The following is a 20372-nucleotide window of genomic DNA, read 5'->3' as shown; positions in this document are numbered from 1 at the left end:
AAATAGTGTTTCTGGGAAAACACTTTGCTGTTGAATTTTTTCAATCCAGTTTTTCATGGAAGCTTTGTGCATCACAACCAAACTTCTCAGGTTCCAATTTACAATTATTTTCATTGTCACAGTAATTTGTACATTTTCTCAATCAATTGTTTCGACGATGAAATGTCATAGAAACATAGAAATAAGAGGCCTAATCTGACATCTTCAGACTGCTTGTTGGGTCCAACCAAGAGACCAAAACCCATAAAAAACAGAAAAGCATATACTTGCATTTCAGAAGCTTGAACAAGAGCTTTCTCTGGATCAATAAATCAATTAATTGACTAATCGTCTTCCCTCCATTGTATTGGGGTGGAAATAGAAATTTTGGAGAAGGATTTCTCAAAATCTGGGCAATTAAAACCAAAACATAACTGCGTGACTTGATACCACCACTAGTAATTTGGGTGAACTGACACTTAAAAGGGAGACAACTCACATTGAAGGCACCCAGAAGGAAGAGGGTAGGCTCCAGGCCAACAGAGAAGATGAGACGGAGGATGGTGACAATGACCAGGGCGCGGATGCCCAGCGGTTGGGGCATGATGATAACGATGACCAGTGTCGCCAAGACTCCCATCCACAGCAGTGCAGACAGGTGGGGATCCAGCATCCCTGCGGGAGATAAATACACAAACACACACGAGGAGACCAGTTGCATGAATGCACAGCCAAGCTTTGAAGGATACCGGCTAATACTGCTTAAACTGACAACCTGGTTACATGGTGAATTTGCCATATTCATGTGGAACATGAAGACATTATGCTGAGGGGATGACGGTGCAGTTTGCAGCTTAAACCAGGCCTTGTCCGGATCAACAGATTTTTAACTGGCTCCCACTGACTTCTGCCTCTCGGGCAGGCCTCGAGCCTTCATTAGTGAGACTTTGAACTCAAAGAGAGCCAGTTACATAACACTCAAAAGTATAAAGTATATGACATACTTTTTTAAGTGTGTGTGTGCACACTAAGCTTTAGTGAGAGCCTACCTGATGCTTCCCTTGATCCTGGGGCAAATCCAGGATTAGCATCCTAGTCATGGGTTTCATGTGGCAATGTGTCACTCAGGCTAAAACCCTTGACCAGGTTTGACCAGGCTAAAAAACAAGGCCACACCCAACCTGCTGTTTGTGTAACTCATCCCAGCTTTTAAAAACATGAGACTAATGTGTGTGTGTGTGTGTGTGTGTGTGTGTGTGTGTGTGTAGTCTATGAGCACTGGACACTGATCAATTTCAGAAAACATCGAAAAGGAAAAAAGAAAAGCTGATGAATGCGTTGCTGTTAGAAAGGTAGGGAAAAGATCAAGAGAACACAGATATGGTGAAAGAGAAAGAAAAAGGAAAATAGGGCATAACTGCAAGGATAAAAAAAAAATGCTGTGGTGGTTGAGAAAGCAGAAGGGGAGTACTGCGGGTAAGGCAGCCCCCACCTCCCCTGCTTCCTTTCCTCCCACCTAGCTCCTCTCTGTCTCCTTCCCTTCTTCTAGTTTTCTCTCCCTCCCAATCCCTGTGGAGATCACATGACAGGTGCCACTTACATAACAGCCATCTCTAAAAATACCTCAGCTGAAAGATTCATGAGGAACGAGCAGGGAGCAACACACAGCTCTAGTGATGTGGCAGACTGAAAGAGCGGTGCTTACGTGCTCTCACATACTCTGTGTCTCCCACAGACTTCAGTGTTTGCTTTTGTGTGCGGGCAGACGACTGTGCGCAAAAAAAACACAATATAACATCAACAGTGGAGACGGCTGCAAGCATGCACTGTCTGCGTGTGAGCATGTGGTACGAATGTGCGGTGTTAACCAAAGCTATTCATCAAAAGGCAGTCAGTCATGCATGCAGACAGAACACACTGACCTAGATCTCCTGCTCTTATAACCCTCATTCAAAAGCCCCAAGCAAAGAAGGGAGGACAGCAAGGAGAGAGCAAGCACAAGTGTGTGTGTGTGTTGTGTGTGTGTGTTGTGTGTGTGTGTGTGTGTGTGTGTGTGTGTGTGTGTGTGTGTGAGAGAGAGTAACAGAGACAAGGCAGGGGCCCAAAGCCATAAAAGTGTCTGCCTTTAAACAGGCCAAAGGTATGCTGCAGACTCACGTGATGATGTCTTACACACAAACCAAGTTCCAGAAAAGTGGAACATTCAGTCCTTACTCATTCTGTGCAATCATTTTCTTTTGTACAATAAACAATGCCAGGCAAAAGGGAATTTTAGTTTTGTTAAAAAAAAAAAAAGAGAGATCATATTGTTATATCTTCTGCTGTGGTAGCACTCGCTACATCTTTTAGGAATTCAAAACCAAGTTAACAAAACATTGCTTTGCTTTGTTTTCTTACTCAGCATAATTCACACTTCCACCAGATAATTTGACAACAACTATAAAAAGCTGTGTGTAAACATATAGTATTGCAATGGAAATTTTGAATTTGTTGAAAGATGTAAAATAATAATAGATGCAAGGAGACATGTTGAAATTTCTTTGTAAATTTTTTGTGAATATATGTAAAAAAACCAAAACAAAACAAAACAAAAAACAATTAAAATCATTTGGCAGCATTGAAGAGGTTCACATAGAAAACTGAACCCAACAACAGAAAAAAAACCAAGTAAACACACATCAGTAGAGGGGATTTCACAGCTGAATAGAACGCCGTGACTGAAGTATAAAGAATGATGTATGACTTGTTTTTTTGATCACCTGATGTCACGTATGACTTGTCCTACTTATATAATATAAGCTCTGTTTATGGGATATTAAATTGCACAGGCCGCTCCTGTGTTTATTGTGGTCTCCATAGTACTGAAAGTCAAATATGAGCTCCAGCTCTGAGGCGTGGGTAGAGGTTAGTCTGTGTCTGTGAGGGTGTGTCTCAAACAAAAGCAGAGGTTTTCTCAGGTCCTGCTCCTAATCCTGGTCAGGTGATTAGAAGTCAGGAGATCAGAACACTGTGGTAAAAGATCAGTGGGTCAAGGCTGATGCCTGGGAGAAGGACTGAGAGTCTGATCTTCAAAGTATATCTCAGTGTGTGGCTGCACCATGTGACATTTCTTTCCAGATTGCTCCTTATGTCAGAGTGTGATATAAATATAAAAGAAAACAAGTGTAAAAAACAAAACAAAAACAAAACCAAGATATGAACTTGGTACAACCTGTAATGGGTGAGATAATATGGCAGTGAGTTTGTTTGGGAATGTTTTCCTCCTATATGTAGGAGATCCACTAACATGTATTCACATCTATTCAACACATGCCATGTCAGTGCAGGTTGTAAAATGCAGTTTGTAGCAGAAAGACTTGTCAACAACCAACAACCTGTCCTTCCTGTTTTGCATCGCTGAGCGCATCATCTTCGTCTGACCCCGGTTTCTAGAGCAGTCTGAACACAGGAACAGTGCAGTACATACAAATACAGCTGTGACGCTGCACGCTGAGTAAATGCTTCATATGCATTAAAGGGAGACAGGCAGCCTGACCAGAGCTGATAATTACACTACACACAAATCACAATCATTTAGCCACTGGAAAAGCGAAGTGAGATCCTATACTAATATTAGAAACATTGATGTGAGTAAGGTCAGGGACGTTTCTTTTTTTAAAACATTTTTTGTTCTCACTTTCAGGTGTCAACTCATGTGTGACTGACCTCCATGTACCCCCTCCAGGGGGTAGAAGAAGCAGACGAGCAGGTTCATGAGAACAGCCAGGTTGAAGGAAACGTTACTCCACACTGACATGTTTCTGGAGCACCAGTACAGCACCGGCTGGGCTGGAGGGAGAGGCACAGTGACACGTTTTCAAATTCGATCCCATACATTATGATTTAGGGATTTTGTTTTAAGATTGCTTTTATATTAAAATCATACGAAACACTGAAAAGCAGAATCTGGGAAGCTGGGACCAGAGAATATTTGGTGTTCTTGATAAATAATAATGAAAAATAGTGACTTAAACCACGAGTCGACTGAAATGCTTTCATTAGAATGAAATTGAATTGCTGTGTCAAATATCTATTTCATCGCCTACTTGTTTCGCCACTAATATGATTAACACACACTCAATGTGTGAGAGCAAAATTGAGCTTGCATGAGAATAACTTTACATAAAGTAATATGAATGACGTGTTGTTCTTAAAAAAAAGTGTTAATCAAGCGTGTTAAAATGTTGAAACTGAAAATAAAGTTAAAACTGTAAAACATGTCTCTTTGACCTTTAATTCAGACACATAATCTGACTTTTAATAGACTATTTTCTGTCCTCTGCTTTAAGAGGAAAAGAAAAACAGATGCAGGGACTTTTCTCTGTCCATCCCCTCCTCTGAGTGAGAGACAAAATATGGCTTTGTGTGGGTATGCAGTCTTGAGTGTGCGTGAGCAAGTGTGCTCTCAGTTATGATTCATATGGTTACTGTACAAATGCTTCACGGCTCAAAGGATGTGGAAAGCCCCTGTCTGCTTTTAGACAGTGGAAACATGCACACACATAACACGAGCACACACAGGCTGATACCGTTAGCCCTGATGGCAAGTTGGGGATACACATGATTCCATTTATCTTGCATAGCCGGTTATCCTGTTCAGGCTCGCAGGGACTGAGGTCTATCCCAGCATGCACTGAGTGAGAGGTGGGGTACACCCTGGACATGTTGCCAGTCTGTCACTGGGACACACAAACACAACTGGAGTTTCCAATTCACCTAACTTGCATGTCTTTGGACTGTGGGAATGAACCAGAACACATGGACACACGGTGAACAAATTCCACACAGAAAAGTCCCAGCCGATCTGTTTGTTCAAATTCAGAAGTGTGAGGTGACAGCGATCTTGTTATGCTGCACGCAATCTGGGGATGTTCATCATAATAGATGCAGTTTCTGGGGAAAAAAAAAAAATTTACCATCTACCAACTCGTAAAATAGATAGAGTCTAATTCATAACGCTTTGCTTGTTCTGCCACCACCTCCTGCTGTAAGAATCATATAATATAATCGTATAATAATCAGATGGTTGAGATGCAGGCCTCCTCTCTCTCCCCTCGTTTACTGTCTGCCATCGAATAAACGCAAAACTGCTGCGGTAGTTAGTCGATAAATTGATAAAATAAAATTAGCTTCAACAGAAAAATTAATAAACAGCTATTTTCTAATTTTAACTATTTATCAAGCAAAAATGTTTCACGTACCTTCTTAAATATGGATGTGGATGTATGGATATGGATATTTTATGTCATTTTAAACTGACTTATGTGACAGGCGTTCTTTTTTCATTTTTTTGTAAATATTTTTAAATTTTATAGATTAAACAATTATTCCATTATTTGAACAATTTTTTAATTAAAATAAATTATTTCAATTATCTGTACCCCATTTGTCAGGGATGCACGTTGGTATGGTTATGTACACAGCAGTAGGGAGCACTGGGGTGGGTGGGGGGGGCTTATTGCACTTCTCGCTGAATCCTGTTCTTCTACTTTAATGAACTGTGAGACTCTTTAGTACTGAGTTTATTCAGTATTCTGTATTAACATTTACATCTGCGTCATTCTGATATAACCAACAGAAACATTGGTAATGTGTATTAAAACACGTGCATGCTACCTCCCGACCCCACCTCTGAGTTTCTTCTGCCAGTTCATCTCATTGAAGAGGTCCTCTGCTCGCAGGAAGAAGTCGTTGATCTTGCTGCCCTGCTCGTCTCTCTCCGTGGTGTAGTAGACTCGCAGCTTTGACTCTGAGGTCAGGAACTCGCAGATGTTGGGCACAGGGAACACTATCTCCTCCATTGTACGGTCCTGTCGCACAATCTGAACACACACACACACAAACACACACACACACAGACACACTCACAGTCACCTCCAAAGATCTCCAAGGAGCAAATACATGTTTCCCCCGCAGGCCCACATGGCCACATTTGTGACAATTTCTGCTAAAATATACAGTTAACATTTTGTGTTGTAGATTATTTCCTTTATTCGTGTGGCTACTCTATTACAGAGGGCTTCAGGTTGTGAATATTATGTGACAAGGGTTGCGTGTCACCACCTCTATCTGAGCAGTGTGTTTGGCGTAGAACTCCAAGGCCTCGTCTCCCTCTCCACTGACAACTCCTGGCTTTAACATCATGGACAGCTCCTTGTTGTGACGCGCCAACTGCATGAAGGACACATGGAGAACAAGCGAGCTTGTAACAAACAACAACACGTAACATGTGTGTCTCATCACATTCTCGCATGAATGGAACGATTCATTCATTATTTTTTATAATTATATAATCTTGTGTGTCATGCTTTGCGGCTGGGATTGTGCGGGGATGAATGGCAGACCTGGTGAGCTAAAATGTAGATGTTATGTCCAACATTTCTGGGGGAAGCGGCATCATGTTCCTCTTCTTCCCCGTTATCCTCCTCCTCCTTCGTGTCTTCAAACTCCACCTCTCCCTGCAGGTAGGCCTTCTTTATCACCTCCACCTACACAGACACACACGCATGCCCAAAACTCAGCAGCTGTTGCATTGTAGACGTCAGAAGGAGCTGAGAAAAAAGGAACAAAAAAGGTGCACATCATTTCCATCACCAGCTCTTTGGGCCTCATGTTGTACAGGATCCTCTCAGCGTTCTCGCTGTCATGGCGGCTCTCCATGATGGCGAGCAGCAGCTTGGATGCATTGTTCTGAGAGTGAAAAAAAAGACAGAAAGGAGGCAGGGGAAAAGAGAGCCGCCGAGATAAGAACTCTGTCAGTTTCTTCGGAAAACAGGAAAACAGCCAGAAACCATGGTGCTCGAGGAAAATGCACTCTGCTGCTATTTGTCTTGGCAGGCGTGCACAAAAGCAAGCTCAGCGCAGACGAATGAATGTCCAGCTCTTATACTTGTAGCCTGTTAGTGATATTCCATCCTGCTGTGAGAGGAAACTACTGCAGTTTTTTTTTTTTTTAGTTTTTGGCTTGAAACCCAAACCAGGATTTAACTCATTCCCCAGTTTCAAAGAAAATTGTAGGTCCTTCTTCGACTCCACTTACACCTGCCCAGCCGACTCACCTTGAGCTCTAACACCAGGTCCATCCGCTTTTTCCCAAGTGGGTTGATGTCATTAAGGATCAGAGCGATGATGATATCAATACCATTTGACTCGTGGGTGGCAATGCAATTCTGGAAGGATAGGAGAATGAGAAATGTGTAAGAGAGGCCAGAGGTGACTTAGTAATGTGGCGTAGTTCTCTTGTGTACCTGGTTTTCATGGCAGGGGCCCTGGCAGTACTCTGTGAGACTCTCCAGAGTTTGGTTGATGAGCGCCACGTTCTTCTCATTGATGTACAGCCCCAGCAGGCCGAGACCCCCTGTGGTGCTGCCACAGATACAGTCTAAGAACTGCAGAGTCTCACACACAAGGTTGTAGTTGTTCTTGTTGTTTTGCCAACGAAGAAAGTTCTGAGAAGATAAAAGCGGGCGGGGTTGGCAGGTGATAGAAACCGCATACAAGTACAAAGCATTAAAGGAACAGTCTGGCTAAAAATTAGAGCAAGTTGACGTCAATACTTCTTTTTAACCCGCGTCAGAACTGTTGAACTTGACTAAACTATGAAAGACACTGACTAAGTGAAAGATAATGAGGTCAGTGCTGAACTTTTGAACCAACAGTTGAACTATTTCTGCAAGGCTGACTTCTCTCAGAATGGAAGTAATTGAGAGAAATGTTATTTCAACATTTAAGAGTATTAATTAGAATTGGCTTTGCCACTAAGATATTCATCTTGTTTTTGAAAGGAGCCCAAGAGACCAAGAGATGAACCACAAAAAAAATAAAATAAAATAAAAAAAGGACCAGCTGAGTCTTTACAAACTGTATGATGAAATGATGAAAGATGAAATAATATTTTAAGAAATCGTATGACGAAAATTACACAATTATGTTAATTATAAAGTAAAACATCTGCAGACATCACTATTTGGTTTACATAACGTTCTCAATACAATAAAGTGCTCCAGCTGCGTTCTCTCTGGAATTGACTGAACTGAAGGTCGCCCTTTCCAGGATGAGCAAAAGAGTGAGGCAGGGAAATTAGCAGGAGGCCGTGTGAACACAGGAACACAAGAAGTAATGGAGGGACTTTCATACCTCTATAAACAAAGAAGTACCGGAGAGGTCATCTCAAGTCAGACATGACCTCTCATACAAATAATGAGTGATAAAAGATTGAGTGTCCAAAGCTCACTGCAAAGAAGCAAAATCATTCATGTACAGGATGTAAGATAAAGAAAGATACTGTTGCGAAATGTGACCCTGACTAATGGGTGTCTAGACTGGCAGTCTCTGATCCTCTCTGTCCCACCTGCAGGTCACGGTTGTGATTCTCACAAAGAAGCTGGAGGAATCGAAGAATAGGCTGCATGATGACGATGACGAAGCTCATCTCTCCTTCGTCCTGGTTCTTGTCCCCAGCGCTGGGCTGGCCGTCAGCTGAGGTGAAGTGGTCCTCAGGGTCGGCCTCACGCCGGTAAGAGTTAAAGGCCTTCTTGGTGGCAGACGAGGCTTCTAATAGTTGCTCTCTCACATCCTCCGTCATGACCACTGCTGAGTCTCTGGCTACAGAGACACAGGCACCAAAGAGAGACTAAGGACACAGTTGAAACCCACATAACCATCACACCACAAATCAACCTCTATTCTGGTTTTGCAACCAAATTTTAAGTCTCTAGTTTGCGAAACAAAAGCTTGCCTTAGCATGTTTTGGTGCTTACATCCTTATATAGGTTAATACATTAGATAATGACGAGTGACCTCCGACCTTTTTTGCGGACAGGGACATCTTTATCCTGGCTGTCGTCATCCCTCTTCCTGTTTCCTAGGTCGCTGGTATTTACTGTCACTGTGGCTTTGATCTCCAGCTGGGCCAGCTTCATACGGTCGTAGAAAACCCGGAAGAACTTTTCTGATTTCTTGTCATCTGTCAGACGGCAGAAGAAGGAACGCTGGACACATGGAACAGGAGGAGAAAGGAAAGATTACTGATCTTAATGTCTGCCGAGCACAATAAAATTGGTAGCAATGTGCGGTGGAGAAGTCATTGCTGCAATTCATTAGGTTTCACACGTGGTGGTATAAAACGAGCGCTAAAACCATCAGTCGATTACTAAATCCCCAGAATAATAGTCTGCAGCTATGCTGATAACCACTTAATCATCTCAATCGTTCTTCAAGCAAAAACACTAAAGATTCTCTGGTTATAACTTCTAAAATATGAGTATTTTACCGCTTTCTGTATTTTATGAAGATAATTTAATATCATTGGGTTTTAGGCATTGGTCAGAAAAAACAAAACCCTCAAATCAGACAGGAGTCTTAAAAATTATATATATATTTTTTTTTTTTACAATTTCCTGTTGTTTTATATAGAAAAAAAGAGAAAACTGTTTGATTGATGATGAAAATAATCACTGGTTTCAGCTCTAATATAAACATGTCATGTATAACAAAGGTAAGGGTTTTATTTTCCCCTCCAAGTTTGCATTATGCAACTGATTAGCAGTGAACTGAGGATAGAGCGAGCTAACATGATGTCGGAACAGAGGACATGGACTTGGCCTAAAGTATCTAGTCTATATGCTTATATACTCAAATGTTTCCTCCGAAATGTCTCAGCTAAAAGTAGAAAATGGATCGTCACTCAACATGAGCAACATGGTCTTGATTGGAGCCACTCAAAAGCGAGAAACAAGCCTGGATTTATTAAGATGAGAGGGGTTTAAACGCTGCAGTTACTGCCGTGGAATGGGGTCATGCAGAATTAAAGCACTTTCGAGCCTGTGAGCGCAATGCATACAACGAGTCCCAACCCACAGGGCTGTTGTTTTGATTATGTAAGAGCTGTTATCTACTGCAGCCTATAGAACAGCTTCGGCCAGCTCAGACTGCCTCACCACACTAACGGGGTGAGAAATGACGGGAGAGGGAGAAGCCTGGCTCGATTACACAGATCGAGAAACTGAGATGGTGGAGAGAGGGGGGTAGAAGAAAATAAGCTAGAGGCGAAAGACGGACACCAAAGAGGGAATAAGGGAGTAAAAAGGAGAAGAAAAGCAGATGATTGAGCGAGGGGAAACGAGAGCAAGAGATAGGGAGGGAGAGAATGTTATCAGACGGTATCTAGGCCAGTTCTCAAAGTTTGTTACATAACCATCTGTCTTTTTTGTCTAAATGTAAAACTGGGCTAGTGGAGGAAACAAATAAATGATAGTCACAAGGAAATTGTTACGCAAAATGGACAAAACAAGCCTTGTTTCTCCTTCTCCAAGGACACTGTCTGCGGGTGTATGTACTAAGAGGTTTATGTGCATTGGAATGTAATGTTAAACATACTGTTGCTAAATCCTTTCATTGAAAAATAAAAACAGTGACCAACCACTTAAGAAGCCAAACAAGAGGGCGTATGCAGCTTATTAACAAAACACAAAGCAGAGCTGACACAATTTTGAAGCCGTGCTTCTTCCAGTGAAACAATGACATAACTGTGCGCCTGTGCCCTGAAGCAGATTCCAGAGCCTTGTGCCCCACCCCGGCCCTCCACCACTGAGCAGCAGTCCTCCCGCACGTACGCACTCTGCCAACACTCAGGGACGAGGAGATAGCGACATGGGGAGGGGCTGCCGAGCAAGGCCATCGCACAATAAACAACTTGATGACAGAGTGGAGGGTGCAGAGAGGGGATTAGCTGCACCACAGTGGCGGCCCACTCGCAGCTCACAACTCACGGCATACCTGAGGTGGGAAGGTGCAGTAATGGTCATGCCTGTTTGTCTCTGTTCACATAACTCTGTCCTCCATCAGGCGGCTAAAGCGTGGACCTGTGAGGGGGGGGTAGGGCGTAGTGGCTCAGGCATGGGGCCCAGGGCCAGGACAGCACACATCAATTAGACCGGAGCAAACAGAAGAGAAGAGCACTCACCACCCCCCCCCCCCCCCCAACCCACCCCTTTCACCATTACATAACTTACAAAGACACGCACACACACTTGTACAGTACAAGCACACACAAGCTGGAGAGCGCACACACTAATACACCCACTGACTTTTACACTCTCAAAACTAGGTCAGCTGTCTCCGGCACAGGCACATGCCAATTTTGTGAGGACACACCCACATATCACACATGCTCTGCAATACAGTATTCTCTCCCAAACTCTGTGTCTGCCAACTTTATTCTTATGTAATCGCATTCATTTTCCACTGCCCATCCTTTCATTAATGTCGCAGCTCTCATCTCGAGGATATCCCGGGTTAGAGATACTGCACTCAGTCTCAGTGTGCAGGCGGGCTCACAGTGCAGGCTTGGCAGAACTAGCACCATGCCAGCAGGTGTATTTCATCTTATGGATCAGGGTTAGCTGAGCTATTATATTTCACTGCGGTAGAGGTAAGTTGCTTGATTGATGATGGTTGGAGGGGAATGTATTGGTCAAGAGTTATTAATGATTTTGTCCCGCAGTGAAAGTTTTCACTTGCAGCAGCAAACTCAAAGTGTTTTTTTTTTTTTTTTTTGCAGCCTGTTTTTAAGAACTGAGCTGAGTTGAGTGGGTCAAGTGAGTCACTGAAACCAAGACAAAGCCTGTACATAAAGATGGAACACCACAGTAAAGACAAACACTACAGCAAACTTTCATTTTCTGGTTTCTTTAGAAATGTATATATGGTTGTGTTTTACTGACAATGAATCGGAAGCGAAAACCTAAACTTTCATGTCTAACCACGTTTCTGCCTCTGAAGTGTTTCGATGCTGGTCCTTACACACTTGCAACAAAATCTGTGCTGTCGTATCAAGACACCATCTGTGTTTTGATAGCACTTGAAAAGCAAGGACAAGGGTAGCATGATGGAGGGATGACGTTATGGATGAAGTAGCACATGGTGGTCAAGGAGAGAACGGAGTGATAGTAACAGAGGAGGATGAAGGGACGGGAGAAAAAGGAGAGGGACAAGCAATTCAGGGGCTCCCTGTAGTGTTGGGTAAACACAGAGCCTGTCTGTATCCATGGAGACAAACCCTGAGTGGAATGAGACGGAGGGGAGCGGGATGAGGTGGGGGCGGACAACACTGAAAAACAAGGTCATAGCGCTTTCCCTTCTCTCCTTCCGTTCCGCCACTTGGCATCAACAAAGGGATGTTATGTAACAGCTATTTATACCAGTGCTCCCTTTTCCCTCTCACCCTCCCTCTCATGTCGGGCAGCACCACATGCAAACCAAATGGAGTTGCTGCTCGTCTCTGCTCTCCTCCAAGTCCTTTTCCTCCTTTGCTTTTCCTCGTCCTTCTTCCCTCAGATCAGCCACTTTCTTTGTCATTTTTCCAGCTAAATGAGAGTGTGTCTACACCCATTGTCTTTTTTTTTTGTTTGTTTGTTTGTTTGTTTTTTATAACTAATACAAGTAGAATGCGCCTGCAATGCAAGTATTTTGGAGGGAAACAGAACAGCATGCTATGTGGTCACATGCACAGATGGCTGACGAGGGAAATGTTACAAGTCGCCATGTCACAACACAATTTAAAGCTGTCTGAACCCTCTCACAGCCGTCACTGAAAAACTGGAATGCGAGGAGCCGTGAGGAGCCAGCGAGTCTAGAAAGCACTAACTGCCTGCAAAATATCAAAGTTCCTCAGACATCTATGCATTCACTTTGCATGACATTAAAAGGAGAGTGAGCGAGTGTGTGTGTGTGTGTGTTAGAGAGTGAATGTGCATCTTCAGTTATTCTGTGTGGTTTATTTCTGTGTGCTATGTAGGTCATGAGTAAATAGTTAACTGTGTTACATGAGAACAAGATATCCAAGACCCAACAGGTGCTCAGCTGGGCATGACAAATAAAGACAGTGTGCTTTCTTGAAGAGAGAAGTGAGCGAACGTGGACAATTTGGCGGTTTATGGATTCAAGCTTCAAGCTGTCAGTAAATTTTTTTTTTTTTTTTTTTTTTAACAAAAGTGCAGATTCCTGTGATAAAAGTCAGGATTTGCTGACACTCAGCCTGTTGACAATTTTAAGGAATTCATCCAGTAACCTACAGAGCACAAATATTTGGACTATATGGTACATTTCTAGCACTGTATACAGAGCAGTTCCTCCTGCGAAGAAACCTCCCTTTTCAGAACAAACTTAAGAATGCCAGGGTGAGAGGAGCTCCAGTTTCTCCTCAATCCCCTCTGTGTTCCCCCGTCCCTCCGCCCTCTCTCCCCACTGCCCCAGTTCCGGAGGCCCAGCATGACCCAGTTTGGGCCGGCAAGAGAGCGCGAGGGAGCAGGAGAGAGGCTGGAATGTTTTGAAGGCTGAGACATTCCTCATTGTTCATTCACACAGGCCTTATGTAACACAGGCTGATCACGTGACGTAGTTCTGCAGCAGCCGTGGGAAGCCAAAGCATTATCTCTGCCACAGTGGCTTCCTCGCTCTAATCTGATTATGCAAGCCCCGTGCTTACACAACAGCACACCGACGGACAGACGGACGGAAAGACGGAGAGATCAACAGACAGAGCAACAGACAGAGACATGAAAAAGACAAACAGAGAAAGAGAAAGAGAGAGAGAGAGAGAGAGAGACAGAGCAACAGACAGAGAGGTTAGTTAGCTCAGGTTAAAGCAAACAGGGAAATAGGATTAATTTAGGTTGTCTAATGCAAACCTAAAAGTGAGAAAAAAAATGAATGGAGTTTATAATATACTGATCTACAGACTACTGACATCAACAGCAGCTGGCATGGCCTTTGAGCCAAATGATATACTGCTAGATATGAGGGGGAGAAGAGCCGCCCTGGTAACGTACATGTGGCACACTGACCCACATACTGTAGATCCTCGAGTAATGAAAACCTGCATCCATGACACAGTGTGTTGTTTTCACTGATCATCTACCATTTCACTGCAGGTTAAGCTGACCCTTTACAAAGATAACAGGCCATTCAATTAAAAGACTGCGGATCAGTTACAGTAAGCGGAATAGGGAAATATAGAGTTTGCACTGTAACAGTTCAGTTGTTCAACAATACACAGCAGATTCTCAGATGGAAATTTGGGGTTAACTGACCTGGATGGTGGTATTTCCACCTTCCAGCAATGCAATAGCCAGGAGGATGCTTTCTTGGAAGACTCGGTCACTCGTAGTGTTCATGATGAGGTCAATAACCAGGTCAGAGGCTCCCTCTTTGTCCAGGTGACACTGTACCTCTGCCAGGCTCATTTCCCCACGACTCAGGCCCCCAGGCCCCCCTAATGCTGCAGAGAGACAGAGACAAGGCAACAAGCCAAATCAGAATCCAGTATATCAGGTGCACTTTTCAGTTTCAAAATTAAGGATGGCAAAACTCCCTGCAAAAACAGCATGATAATCCTGAGTCAGCTATTTAATGTGTTAATAGCACAAAATAATTCTGGTCTTGCTTTAGTAATATTTTAGTCACCTGCACCTTTTCTTAGAGTATCCATAAATGTAGAAACCTGATAAATTCTGTATTTATCTGGCTATTTTATAATTGCTCTCTTATTTGAGCTGCCGCTCAAAAAGGAAAATGACTGTAATAAAAAGGATACTACAGTTAGTTCAGGTTCACAACAAAACAGTTTTTGGCTTAAGTCTATTTTTATATTAAATACAAAGCTTGAAGCTGCAACACTTGATATTGAGATTTGACAAAACATTGCACACAGCAGAGTAAAGTAAAGCGATGTTTTTCCTTTAATCACACAGAGCAAGCGATTTATTGACCCAGGACATCCAGTACTTCACTTAAACAGGACACAAGCTCACAAAGATTTTCAACTACTGCGATGCTAAGCCTGTATGAGCCAGTGTAACTGTACAGTTTTGGAATTCATCGTGCACGACTTCGCCTGCATCCCCCTCCTCCCCCGAGGCCCCAGCTTCAGGGCACATATGGAATTCTCAGCCTGGCTCTTGTTTCTGCAACAGGTGCAAAGGCTGTTTTCACAGGAAGTAGCAGTCTGTCACCTAGCAACAGTGAAAAGTAGAGCTCACAGGAGGGTTGGATGGGTTGTGGGGGGCGGGGGGTGGGGGGTGGGGGAGTTTACTTCCTGTGGCCTGGAAGTTTGCCAACATCTTGGTGCACATGGGAGACATGGTGAACTGGGAACCAAGGTGATTTTTCTCTGCCAATTCAGATAAATATTTGTCTAAACATCTCAACATCTGGGGCGATCATCATCACAGCTGTATAATAAACATAATATGCAAACATTATGGTGTCATACCCACGCTACACTGAATGTGAAAATATGTGCCATATGTGCCACAGCATATACAAGCCAATCTGGTTAGTTGGTCAATATGGCGGCACTAAATTTATATGAGAAACAGACACAACCATTGGCACCAATATGTCCTGTAAAATCTATATGCTGATTAAATGTTACATCATACCGTACACACTTCATATGAGAACCAACAGCTTGAATAGAAGGAGAAACACGGTGCAGAGATACAAACTTCAGTATTTTGACTGCAGATAATAACACAATGACCATGTTATCAGGTAGTGATAAGAGTGTTGTGCTCTGCGTGCTCAAAGGGCAGCTTGCAGCACAACTCTGGAGCTGATAACCGGCTCAGGGCCAGACAGAGTCCCATCCTTATATAACACTATTGAGAGTACCTTGCTTTACTACGACTTCAGGGGCAGAACACACTTTTGGCGAACCAAGAGGAAAAAGGTTAATTTAGACTTTACCCCCTGATAGTAGTTGTACTCATTACTGGCAGCAACTTCTCTTTGGCAGAGGCCTTTGGGTTCATACTTCACAGAAACATCAGCTCAATTAGAGATGTTGAAATCAGTGTTTTCATGGCCTTGTGTGCACTAGCTAAACTACACTTCCTGCTGTAAAAAATTAACAGCAACCGCCTGTGCTCGGTGTTGGAGATGCGCAACAACAGTCACGCTGTCCCACCTGATTGGCTTTTGCCGGGTCCTACCGGACTGAGGGGGCCATTCGTAAATGACGTCAGGCTGTCCCTCCGCCCACTGCTCCGATGGAAGTTACCATAGTAACGGTTCACCAGAATCTGTCTCAGTGCCTCGCCCTATGAGAGGAAAAGAAATGGAAAGATGTAATGACGTTATGTCAGCAATGGGGAGCGAGGAGATGTTGTATAACAGGGAAACATGCATCATCAGTGATATACTGCGTATTTCACATCTTCATAAAGACACTAAAACACCCCCTTGACCTCAGAAAATGAATGCCTGCCTGCCATTCCCACCACGCTCTGTAATACATGCAGCAGCTATATATCAAATTTCCAATTTAAATATTTAATTTAAAGAATTCTTAAACGTCCGTGCAAGAACGTTTGGCAGATGTAACCTACAGTTTGTGCCATTTACCACCCACACGGCAAACACTGTTGTGGTTATCATCTGCAGCAGTGACTCTGTGTAGTGACAATGTGAGGTCCTGGTTTTCACTTAGACAGACCTGGGGCCAGCCCTCCCACACTGTGACTCATCCACTGTTGAGCAGCCGGCAGCACGACTTTGCCGTTGTTATGGCAACCGCAGCCCATCGCTACCTGACAGACCTCCCATGGGATGAAGTGAAGGAAATGAAAGAGAAGGTTTTTGCGTGATTATGTGCAAATCATTGTCTACTGTGGGTGGTCCTTGATAGACAACAGTGGCGTTATGTAAGCTCTGCTGCCATAGTTATGCTCTTGAGGTCAGGATTAGTTTATGTAGGAGGTGCGAAGAACATTACTCTCATCTTTTATATGCAGGAGGTTAATCAACTGTATGTACTGTGTGTAACAGCACAGCACAATCAGCTGTAGTCGGAAGGATGACTCCCTGGTCTCATTGGAGAATACTGCCCTATTTCTGAAAGTCTTGAGTCATGAGCCAAACCATGGTGTCCTGTCTGGATGTTATATAAACTGTCAGTACAAACCTGTACAAGGATTAGCAGAAACTACGAGGGCACTGAATAAAAAGCCAATGACGCTGACTTCTTGTTCGGGGCATTTAATCATCACGTAAGCAGCCGCTGAACATACCTGCTTGCAGAATAATGTTTTTCTCTTGGAGACGATAATTATATATTGATGAACTCCAATCAATATTGTTACTCTGGAATATCGATATTAGAGCCAGCCTCTTAAATAGAAACACCTGAGGCTATGTAAAGTCACTGCATTACCATAAACAACTTTGGAGAAAGAAGGCAGAGAAAAATATTGCATGAAGGTTATGGCATACATTCTTATTCTGGGGCCCCCCCCTTGTGTGCTTGTTTGGGTTTGGGTTTGTCAGATCTTACAGTATCTGAACAAGCGAAGAAGAGTGATTGGAAACACAAAGAGCAGGGAAAAGGTAACAAACGTGATTTTTTTTATTTAAGTTTTTTCCTTCAAAAGCATAAGTTATCTCACCATCAATCTCTGTGGTAGTGGAGCTTTTAGTTTCAGTAAGCTGCCATGCTGTTGTAAGTACCTACCCTCTTCTGGTCCTCCAACAGCTTCTCAGGCTGGTTCTGATCCAGCTGCTGGGTGCAGTGAGGAGCGTGAGCACAGTGGTCCAACAGATACAAACACAGGGTTAGTATTCATGCAGCACAGAAAAGGTAATTGTCAGGTTAATAACCACATCATGTTAGCCATTCAGCTGCTTTAAGTGGCCATGCAAAGGTCTGCTATGGGTGAGTTGCCATGCATTTACTGCCATGATAGAAACATTGGGGTTGTAGGTTTAGAGAGCAGAGACAGGAGAGGTGTACAGTGTTGACTATCAATACTATTAAGAACATCTTAAAAAGGACATGTAAAGTGTGATTGGATCTTTTGTTCATTTTCGGATTTCCCTTAACATCACTGTATAGTGTTTTTGCTTAACTTAAGATGGCTAATTGTTGTCCTTCATTTCAGTTGATTTTCAGTTTCCAAGTTGCTGTCTTAAAGGAGTAGTTACACATTTTGGGAGGTAAGCTGATTTGTTTTCTTGCTGAGAGTGGATGAGAAGATTGTTACAGCTCTCCTATCTGTATGGTGAATATGAAGCCGGGGCCAGCAGTCTGTTAGCTTATCTTAGCATAAAGACTGGAAACAGGGGGAGATAACTAGCCTGGCTCTTTCCAAAGGTAAAATAAACTCTACCTACCAGCATTCCTGAAGCTCACCAACTAACAATTCATGTCTAGTTTGTTTAATCATTACAAAATAAGTTGTGGTTTTATTAAAATTCATTTACATATACTTGCAGATGCTTGCAGAAGCATCTTCCAAGTGAGGGGCAACATTTAAACTTCAGTGCAGTAGGAGATCTTGGTGTAAGTACTAAGCACTATTATGAGGGTATTTCTTGGCAGGGTATAGTGACTAGTACAGACAGAGTGACAGAGAATAAGCTGACTTCTCAAAATGTCTAACTATTCTTTCAACATTTAAGTGAAACACAAAAATTGAGAGAAAAAAAAACTGAAATCACACTGTAACTGTCATTCAAAGTCAGGGATGAGTAATCACAATATGAGCTGTTCTCACTCTGAGCCATGATACGAACAAGATGAAACACATAATCAAATGTAGACAAAAGAGATATGCACCGTTTTGGTTTTTTATATTACCTCAGTAGCTCTCAAACAGTTTGCTGTATTCACTACATCTATCACCAGTGTGTGTCCACCAGGTGAAAGGGAAACTGGTAAAGGGCAATGCTCCACATAAAGCATTATGTAAAAAGACACACTAGGAGGGGCAGGAGCAGGAAGGGAAGAGGAGAGGAGAGAAGAGGAGAGGAGAGGAGAGGCGAGGGGCGATGGGGTTAGAGTTACATAATAACCCCAAAAGGAACCAGGCCACTAAACCAGTGATACAGAGCGGCTTACAGTGGCCATCTGTCACCAAAAACATAGAGGGCAAGAGATAGAGAGAGCAAGTGGAATATGGAGAGAGCGAGAGAGAGAGAGAGATAGAGAGAGAGAGAGAGAGAAACAAACACTAACAGTGAGGATTGACACACTTTGACAGTTGGACTAATCTTTCTGTCAGTTAAGGTCCAGGACATGATGTACAGTATGTATCTATACCGGGTCTACTTTTGGTATGTAGTTTGCTCCTGTGTGCACCAAATATGGTCTGCTACCAGGTTTCCTGTATATAATGTAATGACTGTGGTAGGTACATCAGTCAGACTGTAGTCACACATCTGATGTGTTTAACTTGATGAAATCAAACAGAACTTGACTTTGACTTTAACACCAGTGGTTTGCGATTTCGCTTAGAAGTTCACCTTTCGACTTACCAACTCAACCAAGCACAGAGATTAAAAGTGATGCTGGTTGGTGTTCGGTGAGGCTGCCATAAAGAACGGAAGCATAGTTACCAGCTCCACGTCAGTTGGGGTCTAAAAATACCCTGTACTCGAAGGAAGGAAAGCCACGCTTGGCGGACATGAAATGGAGAAGATTGAACATTTAGTTGGGCAACATGAGGGGCTTTAAACACCAGTGCAAGCTTAGGTAAATGTCCCTTCAGCTAACATCAGATCAGTGGTGATATTGTAAAAACAGGACAATTTTTTTTAAAGTTTTGTGACAATATGTTTTCAGACACAATACTTATTCAGTGTTTCTTTAGTATAGGGAATATGAGAATTTTCTGTGGGGGCAAAACAGAATGAGACAGACAGAGAATGAAAAAGAGAAAGTGATAGACAGACAGGTGTGAAAGAAGGAAGGGAAAATACAGAATACACTCACTCATGAGTAATGTCTTGTTACTATAACTTATGATTTCTAATATTTCTAAAATGTCGTTCTCACTTTTCACAAGCACAACGACTGATTTTATTCCACCCTGAAGACGACAGAGTGGGGCAGAGTTCAGCAGCAGTTCAGGGGGCTCACGAACTGGAGGCGTAGCTTCTTCCACAGGTCTGTGGACACTGCCTCACCGTCACCACATCAAACCACGAAGCATGATGCTGATCAGAGTAGATAGTGTGCAGCTAATCGTCCCCGAGTCTGACCACAGACACCACAGAGAAACCCCTCACAGCTGCCACATCCGCCCTGACTACAGTGCATTCCACCAAACTGGAAACTCCCTGGGGCAAACCCCTGATCAGTCTCACACCTCTCAGTTCCACAATAGAGAAAATAAATGTGCGCACGCATGCAGAGACTTCATTCTTCTTTATGTTTAGGTGTTTCTTCTGAATATGCATAAATAAACATGTCTTTGTAGGCTGAGACTGAGTCATGTTTAAACCAGAGGAGAAAGACATGAACCCTGGGGTTTACCACTCGCTTGTTATATGCAGACAGAAAAGCAGACTAAATCAAA

General features: G+C 43.0%; 1 protein-coding gene and 1 long non-coding RNA gene across 18 annotated transcripts in view; one reads left to right on the top strand and one right to left on the bottom strand.

The window, feature by feature from the left end:
- LOC130180391 (inositol 1,4,5-trisphosphate receptor type 1) overlaps positions 1–20372 on the bottom strand; it is a 67786-nt gene that overhangs the window by 11850 nt on the left and 35564 nt on the right. For 9 of the 17 annotated variants that reach the window (XM_056393899.1, XM_056393918.1, XM_056393940.1 and 6 more), the window contains 13 exons: positions 17528–17575; positions 15986–16118; positions 14109–14296; positions 8825–9008; positions 8369–8622; positions 7266–7466; positions 7077–7187; positions 6613–6708; positions 6363–6506; positions 6082–6189; positions 5648–5840; positions 3685–3807; positions 479–654 (listed from right to left, as the gene is read on the bottom strand). In XM_056393899.1, the coding sequence (XP_056249874.1) occupies positions 479–654; positions 3685–3807; positions 5648–5840; positions 6082–6189; positions 6363–6506; positions 6613–6708; positions 7077–7187; positions 7266–7466; positions 8369–8622; positions 8825–9008; positions 14109–14296; positions 15986–16118; positions 17528–17575 (1959 nt within the window). Of the gene's footprint in view, positions 1–478; positions 655–3684; positions 3808–5634; positions 5841–6081; positions 6190–6362; positions 6507–6612; positions 6709–7076; positions 7188–7265; positions 7467–8368; positions 8623–8824; positions 9009–14108; positions 14297–15985; positions 16119–17527; positions 17576–20372 lie in introns of those variants that run through there. The other 8 variants (XM_056393973.1, XM_056393987.1, XM_056394015.1 and 5 more) reach the window with 3 other exon arrangements.
- LOC130180516 (uncharacterized) lies at positions 11088–13000 on the top strand. The gene is made up of 2 exons (XR_008829417.1): positions 11088–11449; positions 11579–13000. It is a non-coding gene; the product is annotated as an uncharacterized LOC130180516 (long non-coding RNA).

Source organism: Seriola aureovittata, chromosome 2 (genome assembly GCF_021018895.1).
Source record: "Seriola aureovittata isolate HTS-2021-v1 ecotype China chromosome 2, ASM2101889v1, whole genome shotgun sequence".
NCBI lineage: Eukaryota > Metazoa > Chordata > Actinopteri > Carangiformes > Carangidae > Seriola > Seriola aureovittata.
Note: the sequence above shows the minus strand (reverse complement) of the source record. Positions and strands in the feature narration are given on the sequence as shown.